The 25,142-nt window shown below is 39.2% G+C and overlaps 2 protein-coding genes across 4 annotated transcripts; both read left to right on the top strand.

Annotated features, from left to right (window-relative positions):
- Nucleotides 1–5,929: 5,929 nt before the first annotated feature.
- znf207a (zinc finger protein 207, a) lies at nucleotides 5,930–14,438 on the top strand. 3 transcript variants are annotated; one of them, XM_036561476.1, is made up of 12 exons: nucleotides 5,930–6,096; nucleotides 7,414–7,540; nucleotides 7,675–7,813; nucleotides 7,925–8,098; nucleotides 8,652–8,727; nucleotides 8,830–8,900; nucleotides 9,045–9,205; nucleotides 9,987–10,067; nucleotides 11,678–11,896; nucleotides 12,450–12,606; nucleotides 13,705–13,889; nucleotides 14,113–14,438. In XM_036561476.1, the coding sequence occupies exons 1-11, from the start codon at nucleotides 6,056–6,058 to the stop codon at nucleotides 13,863–13,865; spliced, it is 1,407 nt and encodes a 468-aa protein (XP_036417369.1). In that variant the 5' UTR covers nucleotides 5,930–6,055; the 3' UTR covers nucleotides 13,866–13,889; nucleotides 14,113–14,438. The 3 variants fall into 3 exon arrangements, with proteins under 3 accessions (XP_036417369.1, XP_036417368.1, XP_036417371.1); XM_036561475.1 differs by having other exon boundaries at nucleotides 13,705–14,438; XM_036561478.1 differs by lacking the exon at nucleotides 9,987–10,067 and having other exon boundaries at nucleotides 5,931–6,096; nucleotides 13,705–14,438.
- Nucleotides 14,439–15,946: 1,508 nt separating this feature from the next.
- Nucleotides 15,947–24,715, top strand: LOC118801263. The gene is made up of 4 exons (XM_036561479.1): nucleotides 15,947–19,873; nucleotides 22,262–22,609; nucleotides 23,205–23,308; nucleotides 24,006–24,715. The coding sequence occupies exons 1-4, from the start codon at nucleotides 19,825–19,827 to the stop codon at nucleotides 24,252–24,254; spliced, it is 750 nt and encodes a 249-aa protein (XP_036417372.1). The 5' UTR covers nucleotides 15,947–19,824; the 3' UTR covers nucleotides 24,255–24,715.
- The last annotated feature ends 427 nt before the right edge of the window (nucleotides 24,716–25,142 follow it).

Genomic DNA, 25,142 nt, shown 5'->3' on the forward strand with positions numbered 1-25,142 from the left:
TAGTGAACACACACACTAGGGGGCAGTGAGCACACTTGCTCGGAGCAGTGGGCAGCCCTATCCACAGTGCCCGGGGAGCAGCTGGGGGTTAGGTGCCTTGCTCAAGGGCCTTCAGTCACATACTGTCGGCTCAGGGGTTCAAACCGGCAACCTTCTGGTCACAGGGCTGGTTCCCTAACCTCCAGCCCATGACTGCCCCAGTAAGATGAGAAGGTCCCACCGAGATTTAGAACTCGAATCACTGGATTCAGAGTCCAGAGTGCTAACCATTACACCATGGAAACTTAAGCTTACACAATGTAGCTTAAGTAAAGCAATCTCTAAATCAGTGGTCTCCAACCCTGTTCCTTGGAGAGCAACCTTCCTGCAGAGCCTAGTTCCAACCACAGTTTGCCACACCTGCTCCAGCTCTTCTCAAGTCCCTGATTGGCTAGATCAGATGTATTACAGTTAATGGGCAGTGCAGCTTACTGGGTACAGGTTGGAACTAAACAGGAAGGTAGCTCTCCAGGACCAGGGTTGAAGACCACTGCTCCTAATGCTGGCATCTCACTTTTTAAATAAAAGATGGTATTACTAAATAAGCTGTTAATGATTCCAGTAGACATCAGCATCTACACCACTAGTGGGCGCTAGCATGAAGAGGTTAAGAACATATTCCTCTTTTCCTTTGTTAACGGCAGCTAGATGATAATGGCCAGGATTTTGTTTTACTGTATTTACTAATTGCCTGCTGTATGTTCACTAAAATATTGACTTGTATTGACAAGCTCAGATGACTATTTTTATAAGGCTCAATGTGAGTTTTAAAGATATCTTATAGGCCTACTATAAAAATAATGTCCCCAACTCTGAGTGGGATGACTGGTTTTGCACTTTAGTGGTACAGCATTTAGCTTTAAACTGACTTTGCCTTGAGCAGCTAACTAATGCAGTGAGAGTGGGCTTTTATATAGGATTATAAACATTGGCATTTTGCACTTGTTGCTGTGTATATTTATGCAGATTTGCATTGTGGTGAAGGCTGTAAATGTGGCACAAAAGTTCTGTCTGTTTTTATCTAATGGACTTTTGACCAGAAAAGGCACGTTTTTAATGAAATAAGTTTTATTGCTATTTTACTTAATAATGTAAAGGAGAATTCCACCCATTTTTCAAAATTTCCACAAAATTCAATGGTTAAGATGTAAACAGAGTCTGGTCTGAAATGGTTCACTGTAGAGAAACTTGCATACTCAGATTTCTTTACAGTGGTGGGATTAACAACCAGGGGTTGTGATGTCTACAACACAAATATAACCATTGTATTTACTATCCAAAACCACCAGTGAACCTACACGTCTTCTGATTTTTTCTTTTTTGATGATGGTAAATTAGTGGAAAATCTGAAAACAATACATATTTTTGGGAACTGTTTTTTTTTACAATGCCCTACATGTCCTCTCCACTGTGTATGGAGTTTAAAAATACGTTTTATACCAAAAACTTCTTAAAACTATTGTAAAACAAAGGCAGCGTGTTCATAACCATTTTGTGTAATACTTTTCTGTGCAGGAGCTTTTAGAAGCATAAAACTCTTCAGAAATCTCGTTCTTATAACCACCACTGTGAATATTTCTGTTTCAGTAAGATTCTCTAAAACAGATAATTTCACACCAAACCACTCTGAATGACCACAGGCAGTAATTTCAACACGTTTTCCTGAACTTTGAAGAGAAGAGAAAACCCACAGACTCAAACTTCATAAACCAAAGGGCATTTACTGAATTCTGTGAATAAACATTTTAAATATGTGACTAGATAAGTCAAATCCAAAACTCCAGCTCTTCCACTCTAACAGTACAGGTGTTACGATCAGATAGACTGACAGAATCTCTCACTAAACCTGTTCTTATTTAATTTTAGCCAACATTACAATTCTGGAGCAGCACAGTAAAAAGTGGTTCTGGTTACTTTCGCCTTCCTTAGGCTGATCCTAAGGTTTTCCGGTATCCATGGTGATCAGGAGGCAGATTCTAAGGTTTTGTGGTATCCATGGTGATCAGGAGGCAGATTCTAAGGTTTTCTGGTATCCATGGTGATCAGGAAGCAGATCATAAGGTTTTCCGGAATCCATGATGATCAGTAAGCAGATTCTAAGGTTTTCTGGTATCCATGGTGATCAGGAGGCTGATCTTAAGGTTTTCTGGTATCCATGGTGATCAGGAGGCTGATCCTAAGGTTTACCAGTATCCTTGGTAATCATGAGGCAGATCCTAAGGTTTGCCAGTATCTATGGTGATCAGGAGGCAGATCCTAAGGTTTGCCAGTATCCATGGTGTTCGTGAGGCTGATCCTAAGGTTTTCCGGTATCCTTGGTAATCGTGAGGAAGATCCTAAGGTTTTCTGGTATCCATGGTGATCAGGAGATGGATCCTGTGAAAACTCCTCCCACATCACTATGCTGGTAACGAATTACCACAAATTCTTCCCTCTGGAAATCTAGGCCCCTTTTTGAAAGAACCAGTTATACACATTTACAGCTTAATTCACAAACAAACCTTTGACTGTTCTACAGAAATACATTTTACATAAACTTTTCAAGTAAAGAGGTTTTCTGTTCCTTTAATTAATTTAAGGTGGAACGTGTGAAAATTATTGTCTGTGGTTTATCAATTATGTCATGTGCCAGATAGGATATATATGTATTTCATTGTTATTTTTAGCAGCAGTATGTCAAAGTTTTGACTTACTGCGTTGAAAGTTGGACTTTGTATCTCAAAATAATGACTTATTTTCTCAAGTTGTTATGCTGAATTCTCAGGACTTTGACATATGGCAAAAATGTGAAAGAAAATGGATCTTATTTTCTCAAGATTTTAGAATTTAGTCAGAATAATGGCTTATAATCTCAAAAATGTGATGCCTACAGTACGTCAGTACGTCAGTATGTCAAAATAATACATTATTACATTTTGAGAACCTAATTATTATGCAATATTAAGTCTTTGTTTTGAGATTATAAATCAAGATTGTGATAAAATTACTTATAATGTTATTGTTAACAATTGATCATTATTATTAATGTTATTAACAACATTAGTTATAATGTTAATAACATTGTTATTATAATTGGTGATGAATTTGGAAGTATGACATAAAAAAATATGCATAGATGACTCAGATAAGATGTGGCAGTTATTTGCTATAAAACATCAATTTGTCATTATTTTATAAGTCAAAATCACAAGATAAGACAACATTGTTTAAACATATGTGTCAAGAAAATAAGCCATTATTTTAAATTAAAATGTCAAAGTTACAACATAGTGATAAACTAACAAGCTAACAATCATAATTCAGGCTGATTTCAGTGGCACTGCATCAGTGGAGAACTGAACAGCTCTGTATTGAAGGCAGTGTGAGGTACTGAATGCTGTTCTGAAAGCTTTTACATATTAATCTCTGTGTGACTGAGTTAACAGTGACAGTGTGATATCAGGGCCTTGTGGGAAGAGACGAGTGGAACAGTTGCTCCACTGTAAAGAACATTTTGAACTTAACTGACAGTTACGATGCCTAAACCAAAAATATTTTCCAAAATTGGCCGTGTGTAAAGTGCTCAGCATTTTCCATCACTGAAGGTTATAGAGTTCTGCAGTGGAAGCTGTGACTGTCTACACACATTTATTTTTTATGGAGATTTGGAAACTATAATTATTTACAGCCTCTTTGTTAAACCACCACCACGTATCTATCTCACATCTACACTACTGTTCAAAAGGTTGGAATCAGTGTTTTCAGTAATCCATCGTTGTTGCTGATGAATGTTTTAAATGCTTCTAATTTGAGGCTGAAGCTCCATAACTTCAAAGATTTCAGCTAACTTGTAGGAAGCTGTAAAAGGGAAGAACAATGAACAGAATGAGCTTCTATAAGGTTAATATCCAGAATAATGTTCCAATTAAATTAATATCAAAAATGGAGTTCTAATAAAATGAATATCTAAAATGATGTTTTAATAAAATGAATGAATGAAGTTCTAATAAAGTTAATTTCTAGAATTAAATTCTAATCAAATTAATATCCAGAAAATCAAATCTCAAGGCAGATAACTTGACAATCAATTACTATAAATAGATAATTAGAATAATTAAATTTTAAATAAATATTGAATAAAACATCAATAAAATGAAGTAAAAATACCTTTTGACACCTGATTTTTAATATTTTGAACTCTATAATTTGTTACTGAATAAAGTAACAACACTTATTGTTAATATGATTCTGATGAACTTTTGAGCTGAGGTGTAGGTTAGAGGAACGAATGATCATTAGTTCTGATGGACAGAATGTGAAATTGTGAATGACGTAAAGACTGTATGGGAAATGTTTCTGTCTTTATTAATGTGACACACATTTAATTAGAATATGATTTTAAATGTAAATATTATGTTTGTTACTGAAAGCTTGCATTAAAAAAATGCATTTTCTTTGCCTTGCTGAATGACAGTAGGGTGCCTTGTAAGGGCACTTAAGTAGGTTCTGTACTTAAGAGCCATAAGCATGCTATCAGTATTAAAGCCAACTCCCACTGGCTTTCATCAATGATGCCTTGCTTTTGAATTATATTTGTATAGTAATAAATCATATAGAGTATCAATGAATGTGAATGTGTTCTTTTCAGTGGTGAACCGTGACTATTAGAGCTAGGCCTTTAGTTTAGGCCATAAATGTCAGAACTAGGTTGGAAAATGACCAAAATAACCCACATCTTCCATAATGCTCATTTCTCTTAGCCCCCCAAAGGGATTTCTAATAGTATGTTAGCACTAAGCTAAGGTTGGTGCAAATCAACGTTTTTTGGCCATTGTAGATCAAACGCAGACATTGTTTTATTTAAAACATCAAATAAGATGAACATATATTAGCATATAACATTTTTCCTTGTATGTTTCAATTTTGCAGTGACTAAATTTAAATTAAATGAGTTAAAGATTGCAGACATAAATTATTTAGTTGCCAGAAATCAGGCATTCTCTGACAGCCTAGAAGGCCCTGAGGGTTCCCTGCTGATTCTTTCATGGCTGTCGTTGCGAAGTTTGACACAACTCCGTTTTTATCAAAATACTTCACTGTTATTAATTGGGGTTGGCCTAGGCCTCTTAGTTCCAGTGAAGGGAAATCTTATTGCTTCAGCAGACCAAGACATTTTGGGCACTTCTATACTTCTAACTTTGTGGGAACAGTTTGGAGAAGACCCTTTCCTGTGACTGAGCCCCAGTGCACAAGGCAGCTCCACAAAGACATGGCTGGGTGAGTTTGGTGTGGAAGAACTTGACTGGCCCTCACAGAGCCCTGACCTCAACCCCATCAAACACCTTTGGGATGAACTAGAACGGAGATTGTGAGCCAGGCGCTCTCGTCCAACATCAGTGTCTGACCTCACAAATGCTCTTCTGGATGAATGGGCAAAAATTCCTACACACACTCTCCAAAATCTTGTAGAAAAGCTTCCCAGAAGAGTGGAAGCTGTTATAGCTGCAAAGGGGGACCAACTCCATATTAAATTTGGATAATATAAATATAAAATTCAACTGAAAGCGGAACACATTTTGTAGAACTAAAAAACAAATATAGAATTCATAGTAACAATGATAATGGTCATAAATAAATAAAATAAGACAATATAATACATGTTGTAAAGCTCGGTCAAGTAAATAAATAAATAAATAAATGTCAATAAATAAAATAAGACAACATATATAATAAAAATAATCACAATCGGTGTATTTAACCTATATACAGTGAAGGGTTTTGGGGGGGCGTTTCTCTCTCTCTCTCTCTCTCTCTCTCTCTCTCTCTCTCTCTCTCTCTCTCTCTCTCTCTCTCTCTCTCTCTCTCTCTCTCTCTCTCTCTCTCTCTCTCCTGGCCGCTGGTGGGCGCCGCAGTAGTTTCTATCCTCTCTCAGCAGAAGCGACCCTTCCAGAGAATTTCGCCATTTTCTGCTGCTCAGTTCAACAGACTTGAGCTTCTCTCCGCTTCTCGGAAACTCAGATAAACAAGCTGTTAAATCATGGGGAGGAAAAAGAAGAAGCAGATGAAGCCGTGGTGCTGGTATCCTTTCTTGTGTTTGTGCTTTTCTGTATTCTTGCTGGACAGCTCTGTTTAGTCATATTAGCCAGATAAGCTAACCTAGATAACAAACAACGAAGCTGGAGTTGGTTTCTTGTTCGAATTCTCTGTTCCACCTTAAATGGTGCAGCAGTTCAGCGGTTACATTCGGGTGAATTAGCTGGCTAACTTACAGCCTGGGCGTTTCGCTGAGCTGTTTAAGGCGGAACGGAAAATTCGAACAAGAATAGCTTCAGTTCCGTTAACAGCGCAGTAGCTGTTAGCTCACGGCTAACGCTAGCTAGCTAGTTCATTCTCATGTCAGATTAGCTTGTAGCGTAACAGCAACTCTCGCTGAATAAATCTAAATTATTTGTTCGAATTTTCCTGTTCCACCTTAAATGGTGCAGCAGATACATGTAATTGCTTCACCATTTAAGGTGGAACGGAAAAATTCGAACAAGAAGCTGGCGAATAGGAAGCTGAATCCAGCTTTGTTATTGTTGACCGGGCAGCTACTTTTCTAACAAAGTTATTTTACTGTGATCTCCAGATTTTGGGTTCTGTGCTGCAATAACAACGTTAATCGTTCCCCGAGTATCGTTTGTGTGTCTTAGTAATGCTGAAATATTTTGTTATGATGTAACTTACGTACAGTGTTCACTGCACACAGTCATTACCGTATACATAACGGTGAAGGAGAATTCCACCAAATTTTCAAAATTTCTGAATTATTCAGTCCTTGAGATGTGAAACACAGTCACTCAGTGGTTTGGTGTGAGATGTTTCATTGAGGAGAGACTTTCAGGCTCAGATTTCTTTACAGTGGTGGTGATAGGAACCAGGGGTTGCCATGCTTACAACACAAATACATTTACATGTATTTACTATTTATTATCCAAGACCATCAGTGAACATACATGTGTCCTCTTAAGTTTTTATGTGTAATATTGTTGATGGCTAAAGTAGTCATAAATCTGAAAATAATATATATATTTTTTGTGTGTGTTGGGGGGGGGTACTGTAATGCCTTGCGTATACTCCTCTGCCATGAATGAATTCAAATAAATGGATTCAAATACATTTTAAGCCCAAACTTTATCATGGACATCAGGCATTGTATCCATAAACATTTCGTGTAATAGCTTTCTGTGAGGGAGCTTTTAGAGGTGGATGTCTGGGTCCTGTCACCACCACTGTGATCCGTTCTGACTCGGCAAGTTTCTTTAGAGCAGAGCGTTTCACACCCAGCCACTCTTTGTTTACAGCTCAACCATCTCCTTTCAAACAAATATACCCTTAACTGAACTACTAACACAGGTATTGTAATAGAGATTTTGACGATGAAAAGATCCTCATTCAACACCAGAAAGCCAAACATTTTAAATGCCACATATGCCATAAGAAGCTTTATACTGGTCCAGGTCTGGCCATCCACTGTATGCAGGTAAGTTTTAATTTTCTCCTAAACTATGTTATGCTTGTTGCTTAAAGGGAAATTCCGCTTATTTTTTTAAAGTGTCTGCTTAATTCACTCATTGTTTTTGACTTACCAAGTTTCCCTCTTTGTGGTGTTTGAAGGTTCACAAAGAAACTATAGATGGTGTTCCCAATGCAATACCTGGGAGAACAGACATTGAACTGGAAATTTACGGAATGGAGGGTATTCCAGAGAAAGATATGGAAGAAAGGAGACGTGTGCTCGAGCAGAAAACACAAGGTAATTTAACCTTTCCCTCTGTTTACAATCATGTTTTTCTGTGTTTTTTTTCTTCCCTTCTTGTGGGTAAGTTTTGGAGCAGCCCAAAACTTTTCTTTGCATTTAATACAGAAAACCAGAAAAAGAAACAGAACCAAGATGACACGGATGAGGATGAGGAGGATGAAGAGGCGGGACCCTCTTTCCAGCAGCCAGCAGCACAACCCCAGGCTGCGTACGCCCCTATGACGCAACCTGGGATGGCCCCAGTGCCAGCACCAGGGATGCCACCTGGGAGTTACTCAGGTACGCTGAATTGGCAGTGGTCAGAATTTGTAGTATTTTTATTGTTTGTGTTTCTGCACAGGGCTATCACTGTTAATTATATTAGAAATTGAGTATTCTAGCAGTTTTTTGATGATTAATCCAGTAATCTGTATGTTCAGTTTAACTGAGTAATAATGTACTTGCAGAGCATAAATGCGTAAACAAATCAGTGTCCATCAGACTCTTTAAACTATGTATTATCAGGATGTCTGCAAGTATGAGGAAATTCAATTTAGAGCCATTAAATGCCCACAAAAGCATCTTGTGTGCTAATAGCTTCCCCTTTAGGAGAATCCTTGGACTGCTGAACATGGTTTTATCATGACCTGCCGATATCCTGAATATTGTTCAAACTGTGATCAGTAAGTTGGTTCATCAAGGATGTAAAATTTTGTAGTAACTATTGTGAGTTTGCTGTTAAATGCAACACTACAGAGTGTTTGTTGGGCATAGTTATGGAACAATAAGTCAGGAAGGCAGACAGTGCTGAAGTGGCCACTGATATTAAGCTTTCTTTTTTTACGTGGATCAGGAATGCCTCCGATGATGCCTGGCGTCCCTCCCATGATGCCAGCGATGCCCCCAGTCATGCCAGGAATGCCACCAGGGTAAGTTTTAATGAATACTCCTGATCTTTGCTAGCATGCTGTTTGTAGCATGCCATATTTTTATTAGATCTAGGAGTTAAATCTGTCACTCTTCAAACGCAGCATGATGCCAATGGGTGGGATGATGCCCCCTGGACCGGGAATGCCTCCTATGATACCAGGAATGCCACCAGGTAGAGTAGCATTGTATTCAAAGAGTGTATTTTTGAGTCTATTAAAGGTCCCAAATCTTGTATGAGCCCTTTAACGAGTTTGACGATTGTGGGAAATGCTCATTTGTTGATTGTTGTGAAAGATAATAATTTGCTGTTTGATAGGCATGCCTCCTCCTATGGGTCATCGTCCAGGCATGAACCACCTTCCTCAGGCCCCAGCGTCCACGGCTCCCAGCATGATGCCCAGAGCAGCAACACCTGCAGCCACAGTGGCTGCTCCTCAGCCTGCAGTCACTAAGCCCTTATTCCCCAGTGCTGGACAGGTATTGTGTTGTACTGCACTGTATTGTACTGTGTAGTGTTGTACTGTATCGTGTTGTATTGTTTTGTTAGTGTGGAAGGACACACGCACACACTTTTGATCCATTCTAGATAGCAGGAGTATCTCAGGTCACCTGTTTTAGATTATCCTGAGTAATCTTGAAAGATTTTTAAAATTCTTTTATGTGTACTTATTTATTTATTTATTTATTGATGTATTCATTCTCTCATTCGTTTCTATGGTTTGTTTCACTGATATGTTCATTTACTAATTTATTTACTTTTTTTTTAGTGTAACAGCAGAAGAATTCAGTGTTTTCTATTTAAAACCTATAATGCTGGACGCTAAACAAGACATAAACAGCATGGGAACGAATACAGTAAAGAAGTGATGTACACAGTTACTTCTAGTACATGAGTAATCAGCATTGATCATTTTGACAGTGGAAAATTACGTGTATTAAAACAGTAATATACAGGACCATATTTGCCACTTTTTTTGAACGTGTAACCCTGCATATTGATTACTTTTTCCACTTTTCAAATACATAGGCCAACATATTGAGTACACTTGCCACTTTTCAAAAATGTAAGCTTGTATATTTCCTACTTTGTAAAAGGGAAAGCCTTCTTATTGTTCATATTTCTACTTTTCAAACACAGACTTTATATATTGACCATATTTACCACTGTGATGAATTGTAGGAGTGAGTGTCTCAGCAGAGTGTGATTCAGTTGTGTTGAGGAGTTTTGCTGTTTGCTATCTCTCTCTCCGTGCTGCAGATGGGGACTCGAGCTCCCAGCACAAGCTCAGCCTCCTCCAGTGTGGACACTTTGTCAGCAACCTCTAAACCGCTGTCGCAAGTACGCAGCAGCCTGCTGACCTAGTGTAACTAGACCTGCGTAAAAACTTAGGGATGTCCCGATCCTTTTTTCTTTGCTCTGATCCAATCTGAGTACTATTAAATATCGGCTGATAGAGTCTGATCTGATTATCGTCTTCTCATCGTAGTTAGAGAAACGTATAGTTGGTCAGTGTTCCTTAAGTTTAAACGATATCCACAAAAATGCTCAGAGAAGCATTTTTTTTTGTGGACTGCTTAAGTATAGTGTTGACAGTACACTTTCGCATTGCACCTGATCCTCTTTGAATGAATCATTACTGCCAACTGCTTATGCCAGCTTGCGCTGGCAGCAAGGTTGCCATATCTGCTGTCGTTGGTATACCTGAAGAACTCAGTATACATCTTTCTAGAACACGCTGCGCCACTAAAGGCACAAAAATTTGTCTTGTATCAGTTTAAATCTCTTTGTTAACTTCAGATCACTTAATTTGAAATCACTGTTCACTGCTGCTGGTTGCAGATAATGTCCGTTTGCATCACGTCTGCGACAGATTTGGCTTAGCTGATACTAGATTTGTTAGAGTATGTCTGGGTCAGCTCACTGGATCGGGACATCCCTATGCAAAACTTGATGGCATGCAGCTAATATACTCAGCTGGTGCATTTGAAAAAAATCTACTGTAGCTTCTAAAACATAATTTGAAATGGTTTTTAGCATTGCATTGGTCTAATGCAAATGCTCACAAGTAGTAGTGCCTATTAACTTGTTACAGTGCCTCTTCAGTCACAAGTGAGAAGTACTCTGACAGTGTTCATGTCTGTATTCTGTGAAGCTGTTTTGTTTAATTAACGCAAAATCCTATGTGTGTGTGCTGATATGTGTGGGTTGTACATCCCAGCTACTCAATTCCCACAGTTTAGGGTTTGTGTAAAATACACAGATCAACTGATTATCACACTTTGGTTGAGCAAATTCGGTCATAAACTGCATTAACACTTGGGGAAAATGGCAGTTCACAGTATCTGGTGGTAACCAGTGGTAAAAACACAAAAGATAACAGTGCAATCCAGCTAAATGCTGATTATGCACCACGCTGCCTCTTTTTTTTGTATGCATTAATTTCTATAACTTCATATTTGAGTATCAGGGGTGTACATTGTGGGCTCTGCTTTGGTTATGAGTGTCGCTTAAGGCTGCATGTCTACAATAGTGGTTCAGTAGATTTTAAAGGGCCCATATTATTAAAACTTAATGTTTTTGTGATGTCCCAAAAAACCCATACATTTACATATTTACACTTATTCTGTGCACAGCACTTTAGGAGTGGTTCAAACTTGACTGCTTTTTGAATAAGTCACAAAACAGGGCAGCCAATCAGAACAGATATCATGATATATCAGTCTTAAAGTCACAGTAACCCAAAACAGCCCAAAAGGTAAAGAGGGGTTGGAAAATAGTCATGTTAAAATTAATAATGACTGTTTTTCATTTGCAAAACCACCCAGTCATCATAAGAGGATGCAAGAAAACTGCAGAATATGGGCCCTTTAATGTGAAATGGACTATAGTAATGCTACTGGATCACGTCTTTCCTGTTATGGCTCATTTGAACTATTTTCTGTGTCCAGGCTCAGCAGGGTGTGTCTGGAGCGGCAGCAGGCCCCTCTGCCTCTTCCTCTGCTGCTCCAAAAGCCACATTCCCGGCCTACAGCCAGCCGATAGCCCCTGCTGCCAACACAGGCAGCACTGTGGCCAAACCTGCCACCCCCGTCACAAGTAAGCCTGCCACCCTCACCACCACCAGTGCAACCAGTAAGTTGATCCACCCTGATGAGGATATCTCTCTGGTAAGTGTCCAAATGTAAAGCTCTGTCCTTCTAAAGTAAGTAATGAGGTCTGAATGTATTTGTTGAGCTACTTAAAGCTGCTTTGAATGCTGCAACAAATTTTAGACACGTGTGCTGCAGTGTGGCTGCGCAATATGTTGTTTAATTATTGCAGTGTTGGCCTTTGCAATACTGATATTGCAGAAGACTGCAGTATGCAAATGAGCTTCTAACCAGTCACAGTACTTTGATGAATCGAGCTGTTAGTGCAGTTGGTAGGATGATATGATGGGGGGTGACCTAGCTAAGAGGTGAGAATTGGACATGACTAAACTGAGGAGAAAATATGGGTAAAAATAAATAAATGAATAGTGCAGGCCAGTGTTTAACCATTTGACATTGCAAAGCATGTCCTAGTTTCAGTACCAGTATGTATTAATCCATATGGTGCAGCCCTGTGGTGCAGCGCAGTCTGTAAGATTACACAGTGTATTTACACCAAGGCAAACATTCTCTGTCATGTGTAACTGATGGTTGTGTCTGCTCTCGTGTGCTTGTGTGTCTCTGTGTATAGGAGGAGCTGCGTGCTCAGCTCCCGCGCTACCAGTGTAAAATGCCCAGCACAGGGCAGGCCCACATCAGCGCCCCCCCGGTTGGGCCAATGGGGGGCGTGATGCCCCCTCAGCAGGGCATTGCATCACAGCAGCCAGGAGTCAGGCATCCAATGCACGGTATGACATCTTTTTGTTTTTATTCATGATTTCTAAATAATCAGCATAGCAGACTCTTAATGCAGTGTTTCCCACTTCAGGTCCTGGAGGACCTGCATATTTTGGCGTTTTCCATCTTAAATCAGTTACTGAATGTTTTATAGTTTCATAAGTTTTTACATTTTGACATTAATACTGGCATCAGCAGATGTGCACATGAAAAATATCAGGCATCAGCACACAATTCCTGTATTGGTGCATCCTTAGAAATATGCCAAGGCTCCCGAGTGGCGCAACCGTCTAAACGTTGTCCCTCATCAGGAGATCGCGAGTTCGATCCCTGGTGATGCTACAGCCGTCCGTAGTCGGGAGTCCGAGAGAGCACAATTGGCCTCGCTCTCTCTGGGTGGGTAGGATGGCCCCTCCTTCTCCCCCCATCACTCAGCGCGATGCTAGTCAGCGCAGGCGTCTGTTAGCTGACGTAACAGATCTGGTGGTTGGCGCTTTCCTCCGAGCGCGTTCGGCTGTCCAGTGACGTTGCGTGAGCGGCAGTTCGAAAAGAAGAGGTGGCTCTTCACAGGTCTCGGAGGAAGCCTGTGTTAGCCTTCACCCTCCTAGCGTTGATAGCATCGTGTGATTGGGGGAGTCCTAACTAGCGGGCGGAATTGGAGACGACTAAATTGGGGAGAAAATCGGGTAAAAATAGAAATATGCCAAACTGGCAGAGACTTCCAATTTCACAGTTTCTTGGATGATAGATACAGTGACTGGTAACGTATAAATGAACCGACAAAGAAAGTACAGTTTTCTTACACATTGACCTTTAACCATCCTACGTTCTACTTATAATACTGCTCTTCATATTTGGACTATAGTGAAAAGTTGTTTTAAAATGCAGAAAAGTAAAATGATCAGTTTTGGTATCCATATTGATCATATTGATAATTATTGTTTATCATATCTACCCGAAAAGTCCATATCGATGCATCACTAGAAATAATTGTTTCACACCTGGAAAACACTAAAATATAGAGAGCATTGAGGCTCCAGGACCAGGATTGAGAAACTACACTAACAGAGTTCACTTGTCTTGATTTCTGTTGTTTTTGTTGACCTCAGGGCCATACGGTGCTCCACCTCAGGCAGTGCCTGGCTATGTGCCAGGGGGGATGCCAACATATGGGCAAGGCCCCCCAATGGTTCCTCCTTTCCAGGGAGCCCCACCGCGGCCACCCATGGCCATGAGACCCCCTGTAATGTCCCAGGGAGGCCGATATTGAAGCTCCACCACCAGTCTTCAATAGGTTTGGCGATTCAACCATTTTATCATCTACTGGTGTTCTTAAAAAAAAAGCCAAATCATTAAGTGTAATATTAATTGGACTCGCCTAACGAGGAAAAGGAAAAAAAAAACAGAACTGATATACGCATGGGACTTTCAGTTTTGCTTAACGTTTTTATTTGGACCTGTGAGATGTTGCCGATCACACCTTGTGGCTTTTTTTCCTTCCCCTATGTTCCGTTTAGGTTTTTAGAAGTGAAGTTTAGTAAATATGGTTCGTAATAATTTGAAGCGGCTGGAGTTACGTGAACAGTACAGCACCTTTTATCCAGGCAAGTCTCCGTAAACCATACTACTGTACTAAATGAGTGAAGCCTTCACAGCACCTTTCAGGTGCTGTTGGACTTCATGTCCCCAGCTTTGCTTGGTGAGGGCTTCAGTTAGCTAGCACTGTTTTTCCTTTGTATGCCTGCTTATAATCATCTGCATAAGAAAATCATATAAATAGCTCATGTAAACATTGTCTGTATTGTTATTATGCAAACTGTAATAAACTGTGTTGAAAACTCAAGACTGTTTCTTCATGACAGAGGGAAGGACCTCTCCACAAAGGTTTGTACTGAAAATAAATGCATGATTGCAGTGATGGTGGTTGTCAGAGCATAACAATGTCATGCAATACAACCACATTCACATCCATATTCAGTTATTCTCTTGAGTGGTTCCCTGTTGAAAATTTTGACTGTAAGGAGGAAAACTTGATATCCATGAGGACATATGAGGAATATGGATGGCTCATATGTCCTATCACAATCAATGTTCTATGTTATTTGCCACTGGTTTATGAAGAAAAGGAAAATGAAAGATGCTTTCATTCATGTTTGATCACCATGGGATTTAGTGTAATATAGTTTTGGTTGTCTAGCTTGGCTGTGATGAAGAGTGGGTGTAATTTGAAGCAGAGTAGTGCCTCCCGGTTACTGTGTTTATTGTGCTAAACTGAGGATTTCTCTTCTCCCTGTAGCGATGCCATGGGACCGGCTGAGGTAGAGTCTCACTGGTGCCCTGTACAGGCCGAGGCAAGTCTCATATTTTCTCTCTTTAATCACATACTTTGGGGGCCCTCACAGCTTTTCATGGCTGTTGGACTTTAACGTCCCCAAACTTGTAGCAGGTTTGGTGATGGCCCCTATTCTTATTCAATTTAGGGAAGTCCATTAACTAACGTCTTCTGCGTTTATTTCCAAAGTGATGCACCGTTTTGGATTTTGGCTCAGCGGGCATACAATCAGTTATTCTTTTCTCAGAGCTGTCTTGTGTTTTTAACGAAGGTTCAGATGTACAGCAGCTGTGAATGAGCAGGTAGGGGAATATGGGGCTGGTTGTCACACTGTCCTGCATGAAAAGAGTAGGGCCTTACTGGTATAATAGGGTGCTAGGTTTTGTGTATGTATCTTGTTTTTGTGACAACCAACCCAAGACAGGCATTATATTATATTTTTTTAATTATATTCGGCTGATAATGAATGACTTCAACAAAGTTTATTTCTCATCAAAGAGAAATATTTAACAACAGTTAGACATTGTCCTCTGAAATATTTCTAAATTAAGTGTGACAGCTAACCCTATAAAACAGGGGTGTCCAATCTTATCCACAGAGGGCTGGTGTGACTGCCGGTTTTCATTCCAGCAAAGCAGGAGGTCACCTGATCAGCTGTTTGAAGACTGAAACCAACTGATTAAACAAGTGGAATCAGGTGAGCTTCAGCTTGTTTTGAGTGAAAACCTGCAGCCACACCGGCCCTTTGTGCACTCCCAGAAATAAAGGTAGTAAACTGGGGCAGTGCCCCTCTTGTCACTGGGGTGGGACCCTCAAGGGTACATCTCGGTACCTTTAGTCAGGGAACATAATTGAACCATAATCCATTGAAATGATATTTTCTAAGTTGTACTGACTCCACACACCCCGTCTCGTCTCCAGGCTTTTATTTTATTGTTCTGTTTTAAAACATTAGATTATGAAAAGATACAAAAATGTACTTTTCACCTGGAAAAACTTATTTAAGGTTCACAGTTTGACCTTAAAAAAACTTGTACCTTTGAGGGAACATTTACATTGTTTGTACCTTGATGAACGAAAAATGTACCTGCACAGAACCTTTATTTCTAACAGTGTGGATAAGATTGGACACCCCTGCTATAAAGCTACTTCTCCACTACTGGTGAAGGGCATGCTAGTGACCCTCATACTTGAGGTCAGGGCGCAAACAGTGCACTGATACTGCATTTTTGTCCTCCTTTTAGTGACCAAGATAATTTTTATGGTGCTTTCACAACCCTCTCATTATTAGCATAAAACAATCCATGACTTTGATTTAACGAAAGAGAAACTGACCTCTGGTTGAATGTCCTGCGGTTAAAGAGAAGCTATATGACCCTCTGCCCTCAAAATATGACATTTCACTCTTAGTATTGCTAGACAGCTCCACCTGGAAATACGAGATAGTAGTGCTGTGACAACCAGCCTCATGTTCTCCTAAATGTGTACTTCATACCTTTATCTGTACTCTCTCTCCTTTTTTATTTTTTAATACATCAAAACTTTCAAACATTGTTGATCTAGGTTGCCATAAACTTTAATATTATTGGAAGTTTATTTGACGAGTGATTTGCATAATATCAGGTTTTAACAGTTCATTTAGCCCACCTGAGTGCAGTGGTAAGTACAGGAATTTGGATGTTTGTGTGGATAAAATTGCATTTTAATGTAAAAAATACTCTACTACTTCAAAAGCTTTTAAAGCCCCAGGGAACTTAAGTCTGTTTTCTTTAAGTAGGTTAGTATTGCTCTTGTGGGTGCATTATATACATGCAAGTATGTTCTTTCCAATGTCTACTAAATGGCTGATGTATTTCAACACAATTCTAAAACCAGGCAGCCCTGATCTTCCAGTCACACGTACATAAGCAGTATTCCTAGCAATCACAAAGCTGATATGTTGTCCTGTTTGCAAAGCTTTTTCAAAACTGTTCTCCTACAGTCTTTTTGTGTTTGAGCCAGAAAAACTTGCAGTGTGAAAGCTAACAACCAAGTGAAAGCTAAAGTAGCATCCTAGATCATCTGCCTGTTGCCTCTCCATCTGGTTGTTTGTTCAGCTGGCCATGGCAGCGCTCCCTGGAATCACTTCCAGAAAAATGAACAAGAACTTTACCTTTTTTAGGACATCGCCATGTTAAAGCTGGATAATGTTTTTATTGAATCATGGACTCAGGGTTGAAACTAGAGTGTGAACTGCATATCGCTGCTGTCGGAACAAAACTTTGTATCTCCGTTTTTGTCGTTTTTCAGTTTTTCACATAATTTGAAAATGCCTGTTGGCCTTTACATTGTGTGTACATTTCATGATGAATGAACCAAAAGAAATGACCAAAAATGACTTGGAAAAAACTCAGGTTCCAGTGACTTACATTAAAGGTACAGTATGTTTTTCCCTTCTCCTGTAAAGTAAAGTTACCATTTTGGAGATACAAGGTTTTATCCGACAACAGTGATATGCACAGCCCATTTCATTCATGTTTAGTTTTGATTCACTGTCGTAGCAGGCTGGGAGCGGTGGTCTAACGGCTGTCAATCATGGGTGCTCATCGGAAAACTAGGACTGTGCCCAGACAGTTCTCACATAGGTCTGATCAACAGTGTTTAAGCCATTTTTTATTGTATTTCTGTTTTATATTTCTGTTTATGTATTTATTTTATTTATTTATTTAGGTTTGCTGGATGTATTACACGGCACTAAATTTGAGTGTCAAACTTTTTAAACATTTTACACTGTGTTCCCTGGGACTTTAAATGTGGATACATACAGACATGCATTCACACGTAATTGTCACCTTTTATTTAATAAACATTAAAATGTTCAAAAGCTTCGTTTTCTCAGTATGTAAGCTTATCACCTCTTTTCCAAGATTAAATGTAGCCTGTGAATTATTTTATATCAATTAAGTTTCTTTCTTGCAGTACATTTGGGTTACAGTGCTCCACTGTAGGTTTGTTTGTTTTTTTTTCCTTCTTTTTTTTTATTCAGTAAACACAGCCGATGTGTATTTTGAGTCTGTATGTAATAATTAAAATGTCGTTTGTGCTGTTTTTGTTGTTATATGATGTCTACACTGGCTGCCCATTGATTAGAGATCCTTGCCTTGTACTTCCTCTCACTGGCTACTTTGAGCTCCACTTACCTAATAGGTCCACTGTATACGGACGAGTGACAAATTAAAGGGAAAAAAATAATAAAGTGTCTTTGTGAGGTGTTGGGCCACAGCGAACCACCAGAAGCTAGGTGACTGTGAAGATCACAGTATAAGATCTGCATACTCATCAAAGCATTCAGTGACCCTTTGTGCCCTGAGGATGGTGTCATCCTTCTAGGAGTGCAAGGGGACCCAATCCATTCCAGCTAAATGTCCAATACAGTATAACAGAGCCAACAGACCCACTCACTGTAGGGGTCAAGCATTCAGGCCTGTTCCATTTTCTTGGTGTATGCTGCATACTTGTGGAGAATATGGTGAAGGATCAGTTCATCTGACCATATCACTGTTTCCCACATCTCGACAGACCTGTGTCTGTGGTTTCCGCACCACTGAACTCTCACATGGCCATTAGTCTTTGTAAGGAGAGGTTTATGTGCTGCAGCCTGACTATTTCTCTGTTTGGTGGATGGACCCTTCTTACTGACACCATCTGATCACGATCTCCATTGACATTCTCAGTCACAGGAGGAACAGTTCCTCCTACATATCGTGTGACTGCAGGAGCACTGCGCTCACTCAATGTGTGCCACAATTTCCAACCTGTTAACTGATGACTTTCTCATAGATCAAAATGCAAAGTCCCTTACTGAAGTTCCTATTGAAATGCTGGCCAGTTGAGCAGTCTTTGTGACTGAAGCACCTGCCAACCATGCACCAATAATAATCCCTCTTTTAAAATCACTTCTTCCTCTTGCCATCCTAACATAAAATGAAAGGTCAACTGGATGTACTCAACATTTCATACATGCCACAGAGCTTCATAGGATGTTAACTGATTGTCATGCAGAACATCTGTCTGGAAGCATCTGCACTCATTTATTAAGGTTTCTCCTTTAATTTGTCACTCGTCTATACGTGTACAGTTCAACTGTTGCCCATTTGCAGCAGCACGCATTATAAGCCGCCTCTACCCCATTCATCATTGATCTGTTATTCTGATTTCTCCAGTTCACACCCACAGTGATGCTGCCAAGCCAGTGAACAAATGCTTAATGACCCACCTTTTGAAATTAATCTGATGCTACATTTGATTGATTCCTGTCACTCAAGAACAATGTAGTATGAATCTTACTCATTCACTTCACCTGATTTCCCACTTTGTTGAAATTACAGTGTACAGAACAACTGTATCCAGTGTTTTTCCCAACATTGTGTTGCCTGTTTGCAGTATGAATGTTAAAAAGCAGGTGTAGGTGCTCAGATGTTTTCAAAATGTTTCCATTTGAACAGGTTTTGTAAGAAATTGGAGCGTTTTGATCTCTTTATTCCATTAAATTTAGTTTCAAAATTAAAAAGAGGAACGAAATAAACTTTGTCCAGTGTGAACATACTGCCAGTAGAGGGCGCCACAAAGAAAGTTTATATTTTTCTTCACAAATTTAAAATAAAGTGCACAGTAAAGAACGTATATTGTATTCTTTTTTTCTTTGACTGTTTTCATTTTATCTTTCTTCAACATTATATAAACATTTTGCGTGACTTCTTGATCACTCTTTGGAGTTTTACCAGAACTTCCTGTGCTTTGATACGTGGTGTAACGCTTCTGCTAAAACGAAAAGTATAGCCTGCTTTCCTGCCCACAGTGAAGTCTCTGCCCTGCCTGTGTTGAAGTTTTTGGGCTCGTTTAGACCCTTCAGGGCACCATGAGAGCTCTCCACCTTCTCATTTGGATTTTACTGGAGCAAACAATGGGTATGTGAATTTTCTGCAAATAAATTTTTTGAAGTTGTTTGGAGTAGCAGTATTAAATGATTCACCTCTTTTTAGAAACCTGTTTTATCAGTCAGCCAGATGCTGCATTTGTTTGTCATAAATGGGTTAAGAATGCTTTAAAATGTATTCTGGTGTAAAGTGTTGTGACGAATACAGTTGAAAGCAAATAAAGGCATGACTTTAAAATACAGTTAATACAGAATACTGACCAAAGGTTGAAATATACTTACTAGAAGCTGAGTTCTCAACAGCACTTTTTAGCTTCTCCTGCTATTGGAGAAGCTTGATTTCTAGATTATTTGCAGTAAGCAAAAGTAAGTTTGCTAGTTAATGACAGTGATTAGTTTACGATGATGAAAAGTTGCCTCCTACAGCTCTTACAGTAAGAAACAAAATCTGATGAAAATATTTATAGCATATATATATATATATACTCCAGCAGCACTGCTGTGTCTGATCCACTTGTACCAGCACACACACTAACACAGCACCACTACGTCAGTGTTACTGCAGTGCTAAGAATTATCCACCACCCAAATAGTACCTGCTCTGTGAGGGTCCATGGGGTCCTGACCACTGAAGAACCGGGTAAAAGGGGGCTAACTAAGTATGCAGAGAAACAGATGGACTACAGTCTGTAACTGTAGAACTACAAAGTGCACCTATATAGTAAGTGGAGCTGATAAAATGGACAATGCCTGATCGGTGAAATATATATATATATGTGTGTGTGTTGTCGGATAAAACCTCGTATCTCCAAAATGGTAACTTTACAGGAGAAGGAAAAAACATACTTTTAATGTTGGTCAGTGGAACCAGAGTTTTTTCCAGGTCATTTTGGGCTGTTACCTTTGGTTGGTTTATCATGAAATTCACACACAATGTAAAGGGCAACAGGTATACGTAAATCAACAGAATTTCCTTTCATTCACACGCACACACACACATATATATACATATATACATGTATATACATATATATGTATATATTGCTTGTCTTATAAACAAACATCTTGGTTACTGTGAGTTTGAGCTGATTTTTTTAAAACCTTGAGATTGAATATGCTGAGTGAATGCTGAGGAACTGACATGATAAATTCACCATGAGAACTTCATCCTTGACATCATTTTAAAGAATTTTGTGGGACCAATGAGACAAATGTCTGTACAGTCTGAGCTGTTACTTAAAACAAATGCTCAAAAACTCATCATTGCAGTCTAAAAACACAATGTAATTTCTATATATATTAAGTCATCATATACAAAGTTATTTCTGTTGTTTTATTTTTTTGAGGTAAGGTGGGCTTAAGTGGTACATAGCCAAGGCCATGCTATGCAAGGCCCCTGAGCTACAGCCGCAGCCTTCACAATTCACTTGGACAAAAGTGTCACATAGGCGGCATCTCATATCTTTAATTGTGCATTTCGTTTCCTCTGCTTGCATTTCTATTTGCGTCATTAGCTCCTTCCTCTGAGGACTGGAGGACGGGAATGGATGGTTTACCAAATGATGTGTCCTCCTCCCACTCATCACTTACATAACCTGTTTCATCACAGGACATAAATGTCTGCAGATATTAAAAACATAATGATGACCTTAAATAATGACCTTTCACATAGGCATGCTTAAATAAAATCCAGCAACTATTTAATTAACTTCATTATCCTTTCACAGTGACATCCTATTAACTGAAATCATTCAATAAAAAGAGTCTATTGTTTGATTTTACCCCAGTTTTAGTTATTTATTTTTTAAAGATTACCATAGTTTTACCATTATCTGTATTACATATGAAAACCTAAAAGACTAGGTTGATTGGATGTTTTGAATAGTAAAGAATGGCAGTGTGGTGGACATCGCAAGACTTGGATCCTTTAACCACCACTGTCTGTACATTAAACCACTTTGCATGACTACATCTCAACTAAGTTTTGCAGACATTTTGAAAAATCACTGGAATTTTAGTTGATTTCTGGGTTTTGGGATGGAGAACAGAGGACAGAGGAATCAATGAGGCGAGTTTTCAGATCCACCCATAGTCCAAAAACAGCAGCAGCCACCTTGAAGACTACATTTTAAAAGTACTTTTGTCTATTTGTATAGATAGAAGTGTCAGAAGTCACACAAGCAATTATGTTTGAGATTACTAAACAACCTGACATGGTTTGAGGCAAATGTGTGATTTAGACTCTCAGGATTTTTAATTAGTAGTTAGATTTTTAATGTGTTCAAAATCAGAGTATTTCTTCAGGGCCATTGGTTATAAGTGAACAACTACATTATCCTCAGTGCTTTATTGTTTCTTTGTAAGTCAGGTATGGCTTATTCTTCACTGATGATCACTTTTATATGTTTGATATTTTTAGCATCTAGGGAAGTTCTGTATGTTCAAGGCATACAAGAAGAATCGGTGGACATCTCCTGTGAGCCACAGCAAGGAAAGGCTCCGCCAACTGGATTCCATCTGTACCGAAAATCTGCTCAGCCTGGGGAAAAGGATCTGTTGTTGTCCATATCTGAGCACCAAGACATTAAGCCAGAGTTCAAGGGACGTGTCAAAATCTCTAAACAACCAAGTTTGAGTGTAATAAACGTCACTCTGTTGGACTTGAGGAGTAAAGATACAGGCCTGTATGTGTGCGAGTTCACAACGGCAGCAGATCCAGAAAAGATGCTCGTCCACACAGAAATCGTCCTGCTTGTGAAAGTTAAAGGTGGGTGAATGGAGTGGATGCTTCGTTGTGGCTTTTATAGTAGTTTCGATGGGCTGCAACTGTTTAAAAGTTATGAATGTCTTATCCAAAACTTATGAAGTCATTTGAAATACATACAGAATAAAACGGCAACGTAATGTGCAGATAGAAAACCTTCAATGAACCAAATGCTGTTGAATATCTACATTTTTGAAAATGTACACTTAAAAAAAAAAAGATGATTCTTAAAGGGTTCTTTAGTCAGGGTGCTGTTTAGAGCCATGAAATCCAAGTAGAACTATTTCTTGCTTAAATGGTTCTTCAGGCTGATGGAGAATTGTATATGGTTCTATGTAGCACCAGAAACGGTCCTTTTATTGTTACAGACTTGACATTATGAAACCATAGATCCATTTTCCAAAAGGCTCTATATAGAACCATCAATCTGAAGACATTTCATCATGCAGAGAACCATTTAAGCATGAAATGGTTCTAAGTAGAACCATTGCCTTTACTAAAGAACCCTTGAAGAACCATCTTTTTCAAGTGTGTAGTTGACCAAATATTGCTTTAAATGTTCTGGGGCTTCTTCCTGATGATGTCTTTCCACATACAGAAGCAGGCTGCTCGTGTGTCGGCCACTCCTCGCTGATCTACGCCATCTCTGTTGCAGTGGGCCTCCTCCTCTTCACACTGTTAAGCCTTTCTGCTGCACGTTATGTAAGAAGCTCTCAACCATCTCTTGGATCAGCCAAGACCTTTTTGGTGTCTGAAGTTTGCTTCTTTAGTTTTAACACAGAAGCTAACAGGCTATGATGCTGCTGACACTGATATCTTGATGCTCTTAGTGTTAAACTTGGTCAAGTTTTGCTCCTTTATTTACTTCGTGCACTGCTTTTACACTACATGTCCAAAGGTTTAAGGTGCAGAGTTCAATTACGCACACACAGCTTGTATAATCTTCATAGAAAAGTGTTGACCAATAGCATGTGATGCTCTGGAGCAGCCACACATGACCCGAAAGTTGCCATACTGAGGTATAAAGCCCCCCCAGCACTGGGCTGTGAAGCAGTGGAACTGTGTTCTCTGGAGAAATGGAGCTTCAATACCTTTGGGATAATTTATGATCCCGAAATGGTCAGCCAACATCAGTACCTAACCTCATGAATGCCCTTGTGGCTGAATGCAATCAAATCCACACCGCAATGTTCCAACATCGACTGTAACACCTTCCCAGAAACTGTAACTGCAGCCAAGGAGGACAAACTCCCTCCTTCATTTGAGAAGAAACACTGAATGAACAGACTTTTGGACATATAGTGTATGAATGTGCTGGATATAACAGCGTCACTGCAGCTTACAGTACAAAATAATCCTAAACTGAAATAAAATCAATGCTTGTTTCTTGTCTTTTCAGAGAAAACTCAAAGCTCACACTGAACCTAGAACCGCAGCTCCGATTTACGAGGAAATGACTGCAAACAAGCCTTTAAACCCCCGCCTGGCTCAGACGTACCTACCTGCCAACGATCCAGTGTACGCTGCTCCTCAGAAAGCGGAACGACCCGAGTGTCACTATGCAGTTCCTAGGAAGGCTGCAAACATGCAGGAGATTAGTCCAGCATTAGCTGTTGAGATAGATCAGTGCAACTTGATCCCTTTCTGACAGGCAGGGTGGGGTTTGTGGTCAGAGATTAAGCCTAGATGGACATGGACGTACGGGACATGGAGAATCTCCATTTAGAATGCTTTGCAGTCCAGAACCAGGCTTCATCTTTTTTTTGGAAACTGACCCTTAATATTCTCTCCTGCACAGTATTATCAGCAATACTCCTGTTCAGTGACTGATTAAACTAATCATTTTCCACTCCTCTTCCAAATACTGTGCATTTAACTGTTGTAAAGTAAGTGTATGTGTTTACTGGTGCTGTCAGAACAAAACCTTGTATGTCAGTTTTTGTCATTTCTGTTTTTTTTTTTTTTAACTGTGTTTGGAAATTGGAGCTGACATTTTTTACATTGTGTTGAAATTTCATGATTGAGCAATAGAAAAATGTTGGTCCATTAACATCCAAAGAACTTTTTTGTTTGTTGTTTTTGTTTACACACATACACAATATATATATTGTCACTGTCCAATGAAAAACATGAATCTACATTTTTGTCAATTTACACCAGCCGTCCTTTACATCGTGTGAAAATTTCGTGAAGGGACCAACAGAAAAGCTCTAAAATCACTTGGAATAAAATCTCTTTACATGGGCTTACATTGAGAGGTAAGAGTGTTTTTGCCTCTTCCTGTAAAGCTACTATTTTGGAGATACTTTTTTTTGGACAGCGATGTATATATATATAAATGTATGTATGTATATAGCTTTGTGGTGCAGAATAGTAAAATAATATAATTATTATATAATAAAAACTATGTAAAATTGTCACTGTTTGCATATGTTCCAACTATATATATTTTAGTTGGAACAAAACCTTGTATCTCCATTTTTGACAGAATTTTAAAAAAGCCTGTTGCCCTTTACATTGTTTATAAATTTCATGA

This window comes from Colossoma macropomum, unplaced genomic scaffold (genome assembly GCF_904425465.1).
Source record: "Colossoma macropomum unplaced genomic scaffold, Colossoma_macropomum, whole genome shotgun sequence".
Taxonomy (NCBI): domain Eukaryota; kingdom Metazoa; phylum Chordata; class Actinopteri; order Characiformes; family Serrasalmidae; genus Colossoma; species Colossoma macropomum.